This window comes from Sciurus carolinensis, chromosome 11, assembly GCF_902686445.1.
Source record: "Sciurus carolinensis chromosome 11, mSciCar1.2, whole genome shotgun sequence".
NCBI classification, from domain to species: Eukaryota; Metazoa; Chordata; class Mammalia; order Rodentia; family Sciuridae; genus Sciurus; species Sciurus carolinensis.
The window spans coordinates 68,232,137-68,245,171 of record NC_062223.1 but is presented as its reverse complement, the minus strand read 5'-3'; the positions used below and the strand labels follow the sequence as shown (position 1 = coordinate 68,245,171).

General features: G+C 37.6%; 1 protein-coding gene across 3 annotated transcripts in view; it reads right to left on the bottom strand.

Moving 5' to 3' along the window:
- The window catches only part of Ric3 (RIC3 acetylcholine receptor chaperone), a 61,058-nt gene extending 49,215 nt beyond the window's left edge, over positions 1-11,843 (bottom strand). For all 3 annotated transcript variants that reach the window (XM_047519001.1, XM_047519002.1, XM_047519005.1), the window contains exon 1: positions 11,629-11,843. In XM_047519001.1, the coding sequence (XP_047374957.1) occupies positions 11,629-11,752 (124 nt within the window). In that variant the 5' untranslated portion in view covers positions 11,753-11,843. The remainder of the gene's footprint in view (positions 1-11,628) is intronic.
- Positions 11,844-13,035: the final 1,192 nt, after the last annotated feature.

The window sequence follows — 13,035 nt, the reverse complement described above, 5'->3', positions numbered from 1 at the left end:
TCCATTTCCTGACAGCTTCCAATTCAAAGGAAAGCCCTAACCTTTCTCAAACTCACCTAAGAAGCCTAAATCTTATAAGGTTTTCCCTAACACTGTCTTACTGAAATGCCCCATGGTTCTCAATGGTGTGCATTTTCCCTTACTGCAACAAATACTAAACCAAATTGTGCAACTATAGGTATGTTCCTAGTAGTCTTCAGCCAGAGGACAAAACAAACTAAGTACTTCTTGAATAAAAGTTTAGTGTTTTAATTATATTTGGGTTTCCCCCATAGGGCATACTTTGGGTCTTGTATGTTGTATTTGTTGATCTAGACTGGATGAATTATACTGTTGCCTCAAGATCCAGCCACCTGCAGGGCTAAACATAGTTGTTTTGTTGTTGTTTGTTATACTTCATTATGCTGCTAGTTTTAAATTTTGCAATATCTGGAACAGAAACTGGCAATGGGGATGACTGATCAAAGGGCTCCATACCCATTCTTTTGAAAAAATGCCTAATTTACATGTATTCACAACCTCTCAAATTGACTCCCATTGTTTTCACTTCATTTTCGTAATATATAAAGAGGAAAATGAACTTTTGAAATCAAAATAATTTTCTAATCTCTTTCTCCTTTAAACATTCCTTCAGAGTAGATCTGATGCTTCACTAGGAGAAAAGAAATGTTAAGGCACCAAAATAATATATTTGTTCTCAGGCACTTATAGGCCAATATATAGGGAGCTAATTTAAGACAACAAAGATGTATGTACATGTGTGTTAATAGGTATGAACACAAATACAAGTGTTTATGTATTTCCATAGCTCAGAGAGATCAAGACTCAGGAATGCAGGATTCACTTGATAACAACATGTTAACCAAAGAGTATGAGCTATGACAGGGGAACAAAACCACCAGAAAGTGGCAAGTAAGGAACTCTAAGTGTTCAAAGTGAGGGGCTCACTGGAAAACATGAGCAGGCAGGGTCAGCAGGAGGGATGACAATATATGTGATTATGGGAGCACAAAAGGCTCCCAGACCAGTGCAGGTGGTGGACAGGACTCTCCGGAAGCCAACCGTAACATAAATGCAGCATACTGTCACCTTGGAAGACCTCCTATCCCATTCAAAGTCTCATTCAGCTAACCACGGAACAAGTGGTGAGTTTTTGACTTAGCATGCTGACATATTTATATTCCACCGTGGGTATGTTCGGTAAGCAGAGGAACTACTATTCTGAGCAAAGAAAATGGTTGATGAAATGAAAGGAGGACTTTAAGAGAATAACACCATGCCATCTTAGTATCTGTAGCAACAAAAGTAGGAGTTGTGTGGTATAGGGCCTGGGGAGGCAGAGTTAAGTGTTGAAAACAAGACACACAATTCCATGGCAAAAAACTCTTAAGAGGGAAACTCATAAAATGCACTTCTAATTGGGTATTTCAAAAATTCTCAGGCAGATAGGAAAGAGCGTGGGTGGAAAAAGATGTACAGATAATTCTAGTAAAAGGACAGAAAAAGTTGAATAAAAAACACATCATCAACACAAAAGAGTGTTAAGACTTGGAAGAGCTACATGAGGCGGCCAAGGTCCAAAATAAACTAAGATTTTCAAAAAAGACCAGTAAAAGTAAAAGAGGTAGTTTTAGTGATTTCAGAGCAAAAGTTCAATTTGACCCATGAAAAAATATAATGCTGAGAAAGCAGAACTTCTTAGTCCTTACCTCTATACCCTCTATCAAAGAAGACAACTATGAGTTAAATAGGGGAGAACTGTCAACCCTAAGGAAAAAAAAAGTCCTAGAGGAGATAAATTCAAGTCTATTCACTAAATAATTTCTACTAACTGGGAAAATTTACAAATACAGTCACTGAACTTAAAATTCTGGGCTGGGGTTGTGGCTCAGTGGTAGACCACTTGCCAAGTATGTGTAAGGCACTGGGTTCGATCTCAGCACACATTAAATAAATAAATAAGTAAATAAAGTTTAAAAAAAGAAAATTTTAAGAGCCTATGTTGGTAACAAGAGAAGTCTTGAAAGCCTAAAGACATATAACTATCATTCCAGTTTGTATAAAGTAGATGGTAGAATCTAGCAATTATGGAGAAGTAAATACATGTTGTAGCTCTTCACTAGATGTCAGAAAGGATTCTTCCACTTGGGGGAATGGAGTGGATATGGGAGGGAAGAGACAGTATTTTTATTCTGATTATAAAATAAACGCATACCTATAAACATTTGATAAAGTACAGAAATATGTAAAAAATAACAACTCCCCATAATTCCATGATCTTGAAATAATTGCTGTTAAAATGCTGACATATTTCTAATGAACATATATCTTTACTTTCTACTTGTATCATACCATGTTCCCATGTCATTTAAAACTCTTCACAAATATAATTTACAGAATTTATAGCAGTCTATCACATGGATACATAAATTATGTAACCAGAAAGAATATAATAATAATAAGGTAATGGTTTACAAATGCTAATAGTGGAAGCTATGATTCTCCAGCAGTGAGTAATCATTAATTCACTCATTCTTTCATTTGTTCAATAAATATTTATTGTCTTAAAGATGCAAGTGGGAAAAGAGACAACAAAGATATTTATAAATACTAAGGAGAAAAAATAAAGCAGAGAGAAAGTATAGGGCATTTTGGAGGAAGTTAAGATTTTAGCTAGAGAACACAGAGAAGATGTCAGGAGATGTCATGTTATGATTTGGATGTGAGGTGTCCCCCAAAAGTTCACATGTGAGACAATGTGAGAGGGTTCAGAAGGGAGAAAGGATTGGGTTGTGAAAGCCTTAACCCAATTGGTGAATTAATCACCTAATGGGATTAATTGAGTGGTAACTGAAGGCAGGTAGGGTGTAGCTATAGGAGGCGGGGCATTAGGGGCATGGCTTTGGCATATATATTTATATCTGGCAAGTGAAGTCTTTGTCTCTCTGCTTCCTGATCACCATGTGAGCTGTTTCCCTCTGCCACACTCTGCTGCCATGTTGCTCCTGCCTCACCTAGAGCCCTGAGGAATGCAGTCAGCTGTCTATGGATTGAGACCTCTGATACAGTGAGCCCTTAAATAAACTTTTTCTCCTCTACAATTGTTTTGGTTGGGTCTTTTAGTCACAGTAGTGAAAAAGCTGATTAAAGTACATCATTTCAGTGAAGAGGTAAGAAGATGAAGGAAAAGGCATATGGATATCCAAAGAAGAGCATTTCAGGCAGAAGAAACAGTAAATGCAAAGGCTCTGAGGAAGGAGCATGCATATTCAAGAAACAGCAAGGAGGCAGCCAGCGTGGACAAAGCAAAAGAAAGAAAGGTAGAAGGAACTGGGAAAAGGATTATGTACAGGCTTTTAGGTCACGTAAAGGTTATTCTTTCATCTGAGTGAGCGAGGAAAATACTGGAAGGTTTTCAGGAGAGATAAGCCATAAATTGACTTATGCTTTAACAGAATTGCTATGGTTGTTTTTTTGTTTGCTTGTTTTTGGTTTTGTGTTTTTTTTTTGTTTTTTTTTTGGCACTGGGAATTGAATCCAGGAGAGCTCTACCACTAAGCTACATCCCCATCCCTGTTTATTTTTTATTTTGAGACAGGGTCTAAGTTGCTGAGGCTAGTCTTGACCTTGTGATCTTCCTGCCTCAGCTCCAAGTTGTTGGGATTACAGGTATGTGCCACCATACCCCAGCTCTAAAGGGGAAAAAGGGAAGGCAGGCAGAACACAGAGACAGAATAAGAAGGAATACAGAAATCAAATGACTAACTGGCTGAATGGCTACACAAAAAGTTTCAATGAAAACTGGTGTGGTGGCACACACTTATAATCCCAGTTACTTAGAAGGCTGAGGCAAGAAGACAGTAAGTTCAAGGCCAGCAGCCTTCAGCACTTAGGGAGACCCTGTCTCAAAAATAAAAATAAAAAGGGGGGTGGGGGCTGGGAATGTAGCTTGGGGCTTGCCTAGTATGTGCAAGGTCCTGGGTTCAATCCCTAGTTCCATCACAAAAAAAAAAAAAAAAAAAAAAAAGAACAACAACAACAACAAAAAAAAACAAGTTTCAATGAGTAGACTGGTATGACCCCCAAAGCAATTTCAAATAACTCATACTTTTTAAAAATAATCTGAATGACCTATTAAGAAGGCATGCTGATCATAATCAAAGGTGAAGCAGGGTATTCATTTTACTGTTCTCTACACTTTTGCTTATGTTTAAAAATGTCTTTAACAAAACATTATTTTAAAAAAATCAATAGTAAGGAAAAATGAAGGAACTTTGGACTGTGCAGAGGGGAGAAGGGTGAGGGGTGGGTGGTGGGGATGGAAGGACAGTAGAATGAGACAGACATTATTACCCTATATATGTGTATGATTACTCTACTGGTGTGACTCAACACAAGTACAGTCAGAGGAATGAGAAGTTATGCTCCATTTGTGTACAATGTGTCAAAATACATTCTACTGTCATGTATAATCAATTGAAGTAAAAAATTAATAAAAAAGAATGGCATACAGGTGAGAAAAATGTGTCACTACAGTAGATTGGAGGAGAACCCAGAGAGAGGAACCTTAACTGAGGAGGAGTAGAGTTCCTGACAAACATTACAGAAATGAATTTAAGGACACAGCAGTTAGAGAGACAGATGGAGATTTATTTAGGAAAGCAAAGATACACTCAAGGGAGAATAAGTGCCATCTCAAGAGTAAGAGATGCTTTTGAGGCTCTAAGGCTCTATTTTTAAAGGAAACTTGGTAAGGGGTGACTATGAGGAAGGTATGTGGGGATGACATCAGTCTGGTGATCACAAAATGGTTTATGATGAATTCTCAGGATCCTTAGGCTGACGGTCTCCATTATGTGAACAGTAGATAACAATGGAAAGCACCCTATATTATAGGTTCTTAAAGTATCATTATCTCATTTTGTTTAATCTATTTACTGTATGGGCTAACTAATAGTATACAAGGTAATTTTCATAAGTGAATTTACAGTGACTCTTAAGATTTATAGATGTTCCAGATATTTGGGACTGACAGGCCTGGGAGAAGAACTAACTTAGAGAGTGACTTGGGGAGGAAAGTTGTATTTCCTCCATTGTACACAAATGGAGCGGTAAAGTTGTATTTCCTTGACTTTTATTACCTTTTCACCTTTTATTTATTTTCTGTCCTACTTCCTCAGATGGTAAACGAAACTAAATGTAACAACAGATGCTCTGAAAAAATTCCAAGAGGCTAGAATTTTGGGCCAGATCTAAAAAAAATTAAATGCAAGGAAACTTTATAAAGAAACTTCAAAATATCAAAAGAATAGTACAAAAAATGGATAAAATCTAGATGAGCAGCTCCTATTAAAATGGGTTAGAATTCTAATATAAATTACGGCAAAGTCAGCAAATGCCAAAAATCTAAAGCAACCCCAGGAAGCATTAAGTACAGAATTTTTTAAAAGGAGCATGGAGGAAAAAATAGAATGCTATTTCATGAGAGAATTGCCTTACATTTGCTATTATTTGCAATTCTGGAAGTCCCTTCTAAGAGGGGTATCGCAACTATGTCATGAGGAATGGGTGAGGGAACTAGGGATGTTAACAGGAAAAAAGACTGAAGAAGGTGGTATAATATTAGTCTTCAAATTCCTGAACTCAGTCTTTCCCCTTAAATCAACTTTTCCTCCATTCTATTTTGGTGACAGATATCACCATCTATCTACTCACCTAAGCCTAATAAAAGCTCATAATGCTTCCTTCTCCCTCACCTTTCACTTCTATTTTAAAATACCTCTTAAAATTGTTTTCTTCCTTCCAACCAATACAGATAGCTTCTCTTGTTCCAGTACCTGTATTTTCCTTTGATAAGTACTCTAAATTCTGGAGTGAGTTAATCAGTATATTCTTTCTACCCACAGCACTGCAAGTAACTTAATTTGAGCAATTAAAATGAATGGATATGTTTGCTGGAATAATCAGGTGGTGGAGTATAGGTAGAATGAAGGAGGATTTAAAGGAAAAGAGGCTCTCTATGGACAGTGGAACATGAAGAGGTAATGTGTGGAACTTTTGGAACCACTGCTGATTGCCTGAGACAGCAACAAGAGGATGGAGCCAACTTGAGAAGGAACCCAGAAGTGACAAAGACACAGAAAATAGGGTTGGAGCCTTGAGATAATTTCTGGATCTAACCACACCACACAGTTTTAACATAGGATATTTTCATTTACACAAAACAGTAAATTCCCTTTCTGTTTTAAGACAACTCAAACTGAATTTTCTGTCACTTATCATAAGCATACTAATTGAGGAGCTCAATAACACTGACTTAGAGATGCTCATGGTGCCTCATCTAGACTACTACCATAACCTTCCAGTAGAAATCCTGATACAGCCTCTACTCTGCTGCCAGGTTCCTTTCTAAAATGAGATTGAATGTTTCTCTCCTACTTACTACTTATGACAGCCTCCTCTGCCTTTAGAATGAAATCCAAATGCCTTAACTGTGATAGAAAAAAAGGAAAAAACTTCACAATTTGGCTCCTGTCAACTTCTTTGGTCTCAGTTCTCACAACTCTAAGGCTACTCCAAGTCTCTATTGTTTTGTTCTGTCTGGAATGCCCTTCTTTACCTGGATGATTTCAAAAAGCACTTTAAGAGTTGCCTCCTCAATATAACCAAGGAAATAAAGATTGGTTTAATATCTAAAAACCTGTTAATGTAATATGCCATATCAATAGGATAAAGGAAAAAAGTCAGATAATCATCCCACAGATGACCACAGGAAAAACATTTGACAAAATTTTCTACACACAGAAAAAGCATTTGACAAAATTCAAATTTCCTCAACCAATAGAGGGCAGCTATCACCCCCCCGTAACAGTATACTTAATGCTATGAAAACTTTCCTCTTAAGATTAGAAACAAGACAGAATGTTTGCACTTAATACTTCCATTCAACATTATACTGGAGGTTCTAGAAATAAAAGGCATGAAGATTGGAAAGAAAGAAGTAAAACTTTATTTGCAGACAACATGATCATGATCAAAGGATAAGTTCAGCAATGTGGCAGAATATAATATCAATACACAAAAATTAGTTATGTTTCTATATACTAGTAAGGAACAATCAGAAAATAAAATTAAGAAAACAATTCAATTTATAATAATATCAAATGAATAAAACACTTTGGAATATATTTAACAAAGTAAGATGAAAACTAAAACTTCTTTGAAAGAAGAATTAAAGACCTAAATAAATAAAAAGAAATACTGTGTTCATAGATTGAAAGATTTAATATTGATAAGATGGCATTATCTACAAACTGATTCAACACAATCAATCAAAATCCCAGCTGGTTTTTCTTTTCTTTTTTTCTTTTTCATCCCCTACCTCCCGTCCCAGAAAGCAACAAGATAATCCTAAAATTAACACTGAAATGCTGGGTCACAGAACCCAAAATAGTGAAAATAATCTTGAAGAAGAACAAAACTGGAAGACTCATACTTCATCATTTCAAAACTCACTACAAAGCTTAAAAAATTAAGATGGTATAGTATTGGTGTAAGGATAGATATATAGATTAATGGAACAGAACTAAGAGTCCAGATATAAAATTTCACATTTACAGTCAACTGAATTTCAACAAGGATACTCAAACAATTCAATGGTAAAAGAATATCAACAAATGATGCTGGAACAACTGTATGATCCACATGAAGCTGAACTCTTACATCATATACAAAACTAACAGGCTCAAAGACTTAAATGCAGAAGTATAAACTACAAAACTTGAAAACATAAATATTCATGATCTTGGATTTGACAATGATTTATTTGTCTTAGATATGACACTAAGGGCTGGGGAGATAGCTCAGCTGGTAGAGTGCTTGCCTTGCAAGCACAAGGCCCTGAGTTCAATCCCCAGTACCACACACACACACACACACACACACAAAAAAAAAAAGATATGATACTAAAAGAACTGACGAAAGACAGGAATAAATAAATTAAGTGTAATCAAAATGTAAAACTATATAAAGCACTCATACAACTCAACGATAAAAAGACAAGTAACACAATTTTTAAAAAGGGACAAATGACTTGAGTAGATTTTTCTCCAGAGAAGTTACAGAAAAACCAAATAAACATGCAAGAAGATGCTTAATGTCATTAATCATTAGAGAAATACAAATAAAAGCATAATGAAACAATACTTCATACTCATTAGGGTGGCTATAATTTAAAAAGACAGATAATGAATGTTGTTCTGGAAAAGTCTGACCCTCACATATGAAAAACAGCTGTAAGGTGCTATGAGATTAAAGACAGATCAAGACTAAAAAGAGGGCCATCTGAGACTTGACCAAAGTATGACCAAGGGCAGCAGCAAGACCAGTAAGTCCCCATGATTTGAGTTGGAGGAAGAGGGTTTCTATAAAGGTCAAGACAAAAGTGACTTCATCTATGCTGGAATATACCTGATTAGTTTATCTCAAACTAATATAAAAAATGTCAGGCATATTCTCATGCCAACAATACCAGATTCTGGTCATGAACTTTTGCATATCACCCTAATGGTTTTATTTATTTATAGTATGCCTGGAAACTATGCAGGGGAAAGTGTTCAGGGTTACTCAGGGGCAATCATGGAAGTTAAGACAGGATGGCTGCACTCAATTCACTCTAGGTCCCTATAATTGGTAAGATGTGAACCTGCATATACAGCTGGTGAAAATACAAAATACTTTGATACAATAGTCTAGCAGCTCCTCAAAAGGTTAAACATAGAGTAATCATATCTCCCAGAAATTCTAATCTTAGTTCCAGTCACACTGGAATGCTCACAAAACAAACGTATACACCCAAGAGAAATGAAAACATAAGTTCACATATGAATTTGTAAAACAATAGCAGCATTATTCATAATTGCTAAAAGGTAAAAAACAAATGTCCATCAAATGACGAATGGATAAAATGTGGTGTATGCGCACAAAGGAATATTATTCAGTCAGAGGTAATGAGATACCAATATATGCTAGCTAAACTGATCAATCTTGGAAACATTTAGCTAGGTTTAAAAAGTCAGTCATAAAATATCATAGGCAAATCAACACAGACAGAAAGTAGATTAGTGGTTGCTCAGGGCTGAAGAAAGAAGGACAGAGAAGTTGGGGAACTATGGCCAAAAGGTATAGGAAATCTTTGGGGATGATGAAATGTTCTAAAACCGGTGATGATGATGGCTGCACAATTCTGTGAATATACTAAAAACTACTGAATTACACACTTTAGGCAAATTGCGTATGTGAATTAGATCTCAAGAACATTAAAAAAAAACTTTTCTCCTCTATCAGACTTTTGTTAAAACAACAACAAAAAAAAAACTAATCTTTACATACATGTGTCTTCATTGTTCCCCATGCAGACTTGAATTGATGCCATGTCTGTTTTCCTATACTCACTTTAGGTTCCTTGAGGTAGGGATTTGCCTCTTTTTTCTTGAAATGCACAGTGCATGTACACTGTGTGTGTACTATGTGATAGAATATATCATAAATATTCATTAAAACATTCTTAAAGACTGTCATGTAGGAGGGGGATTGTGTTTTTCTTTTTTTTTACACACAGCAGACAAAATTGGAAGTACAATGAAACAAATTTTAAGAATTTCCAAATAACTAGAACTGCCCGTTTTTTCAAAGCAAGATTTCCAGATCTGTGAATTCTCTGAATTGATACTAAAGTTTTAGGTGTACATATAAATGATATGCATATTTTTCTAGACAGAAAATATACAGCTTTCATTGGATTTTATGTACAAAAATAATTGGTATTCATTGCTTTAAAAATGTCAATGTACTAGGGGAGGGATTTTCAGTCAGCACCCTCAGTTACCTGCATGTATCATTCAAGGTAATTTTTTGCCTAGACTATTATACTTCAGTAACTTGAAATATAAAACGAGAATTGACAATACTAGTAGCTTCACAATCTTAAACAGATTCATTTAGAAGTTCTTATTGACTTTCCATTATATGTCAGGTGCTAATAGTAAATGAGTAAGATAAAACCTCTGCCCTTATGAAGGTTACATTCTAGAAGGAAAAAACAAAAAACAAATAAGAAATTTTAATCTCACATATTATGTGCTATCATGGAAGAAAAAGGCATAATAGAATAGGAAAGAGAGTTACCTTATCTGAGGTCATCAGGGAAGATTTCTCTAAAGAGGTTACATCTGAGCAGAAACTAAAATGATGAGAAGCAAGCTGAGGGAAGAGCTTACTTCAGGAATAAAAAGAACAGAAAGTGCAAAGATCCTAAGATGGGAACATTGAATACCAGCACTTGAGTTCCCAAGGGAAGAAGCTATGTCTCATTTCCACTCTGGACTCTACTACATTCAGAAAAGCGTTTCCCACTCACATGCAACAGTACTTGTTCAAGATAATTCACCATAATGGGAATTCATCCCAATAAAATAATTATTTTAGAAGAATCTTCACTGCTCAGAATCATCATGAATTTACTCTTCTTCAAAGCAGACAGTGTTACTGGATACAGTGAGTAAAACCTTTTGAAGTTTGCAATAAGACACAAAAAACATCAAATATGAAAGATGTTTCAGAAGTCTAGTCTAAGCATATAGTCTTATAAGCATAAAGACTATTAAAATGATTCTGTTAACAAAATAATGTGTTCAATCTGCCCTTCACCGCTGGAGCCTGGTGCTATGCATGTATAGTATTTGTAATCCGATGCACACAGGAAGACGGAACTACAACCAACAAGCACAAATTAGAGGGAAAAGGATTACAGTTCAAAAGGAGCTGTCCAGCAGTCAACGAGTTGAACATTAGAGAAAGCGTTAAGAGACTTTAAAATCACCTCTCAAGGTTGTTACAGGAATGATTTACAGGAAAAAGTTACCAGCAGAACTTTATGACCTAAGGAGACTTGTTTGGGTTCCTTCTCCCAGCCTTCAGAGTATATACGCCTTTACGTTGATTCTGTAGATCCCCCCAAATGCATTCAAAAACACGATTTTTAAACTTCACTATCACGCCAATGACAAAGGATTAACATATTTACGCAAGGGAGATGGAGTAGTTTGTATTTCAGGAAGTGAAACTCGAGTTATTAAAATCTCCAAGTAATATCTTTAAAAGCACAAAAGGAGCGCTCAACATCAAGTTAAAAACTACACGACGAATTAATGTTAACCATACCGATACCAACTGACTTTATTTTCCACAAAAGGACGACAAAGCACACAAACCCTAAAGGAAACCCTATGGACCCAAACAAAGCGCGTGAACAGATGATGATAAATTGAGCTGAGCAAGCCAGAGTGAAAGACGGAAGGTCTGCAAGCAAACTACGGTGTGCGAGGTCACAGAGAGGGGTCCAGGCATGTATGCCTTCCTAGACGCTCCTGTGGAAGAACCGCGGGGAGACCCAGGGGCAGGTGGATCTGCCCGGGAAGCCGCCCAAACGCCGCCTTGCCTGCCCTCTCTGAAGGGTTTGGCGGATATCGAGGCGAAGGCCGGAGACTCCCAGCGTCACCTCGCTCAAGCAGCGCTCTAGGTACGGGCTGTGGGCGCCGGGCGGCTTGCGGAGAAGTGGCTGGCTCTTACCTTCGGGAGTCGGCGGCGGCTCCTGCCGCTTTCCACGAGACAGGAAGGCCTTGGGCAGCAGCAGCGACACAGCCAGGACGAGCCCCGAGGCCAGGGCCACTCTCTGCACTGTGGAGTACGCCATGGCAGCTTCCCTGTGGCCTGCCCCCCGTGGCCGCAGGTGCAGATTCCAGTCACAACTGGAACCGGAACCGGAACCGCGGCGCTCGCGTCGTTCCCGGACCAAACCTCGGGCTACGCGGACGGCGTCACGCGAGGGTCAAGGTGCGCGAGGCGGACCTGCCCTGCAGCTCCTGCGTGGTTTTAGTTCACTGTAAAGGGTATCCTCACCATCGTGTTTATACTAACTGTAAAGTCCTTCTTCCTTATTCCCCACGCCCATCTGTCACCGAGTTCTGTGTATGCTACCGCCTAAACATCTGGCAGTTTTGCCCTTCTCTCCATTCCCCAACCCCTAAACGATACTATTGATTTCCTCCCTGCCGCGTCTTCTAAATTCCACTCTTGCCCCCTCGCGTCCATATTCCTTCTGCAGCCAAAGGTGATAATACTAAAATACAGAACTAGTTACCTCTCTCCCCAGCTTAAAAATCTTTCAATAACTCCCCAACATCTTCAGAACAACAGTTAAACGCCTAGGACTTCAAGGCTTTGCATTGAAGTCTTACCAATACTCCATCCAAACTGGGTGATCTGCTACTTACCTAGCATCTTTCTTATTTCCAGAGAACATTTGCTCATGCTGTTCCCTCTGCCTGGAAAATTTCTGATGTCATCCCCATCAGTCAAAAACCTCTGAAGAAACAGATTAAAACAACTCATTTCATGAAACTTTTTAAGTCAGTCTTTTCATCCACTACAAAACCTCCCTTATTTCTTTCTGCCTTTATTCATTTGTTTAACAGTCTTATAGTGTTTAATTATGTACCAAACCATGAACCTGGCACTACTGATGAATAAAATGGGTTCCCGTGTGGGGCAGAAAGATATCTAAACCAGAAGGTTCAGGAAATATTCCAGACTGTGGGGCAGTCAGCTCAACTGGAAGTAGAGGTCAAGGAAAGCTCCTTATAGAGGGTGAAATTTTAGTTGTTTGATAGACAAATGGGAGGAATTAGAAGGATATTCCAGCAAAATGACTCAAAGCTAAGACATGAAAGCACCAAGTTTCCTGTTGTGTTCAGAAAATTATCAATAATTTATTTTAGCTGGGCCATGCAGTTGGTGACAGGACACAAAGTGACAAGTCGACATGTAAGTGGGAACTAGGTTCTAAAAAGCTTAACTAGAACTTCCAACATGGCAGATATGACACTTGAATTTATCTTTGCTTGCCCAAGACACCTCACAAAATGAAAGTAAAGACATAAAGTATATAACTACAAGATAATAGTAGAAAACATGATA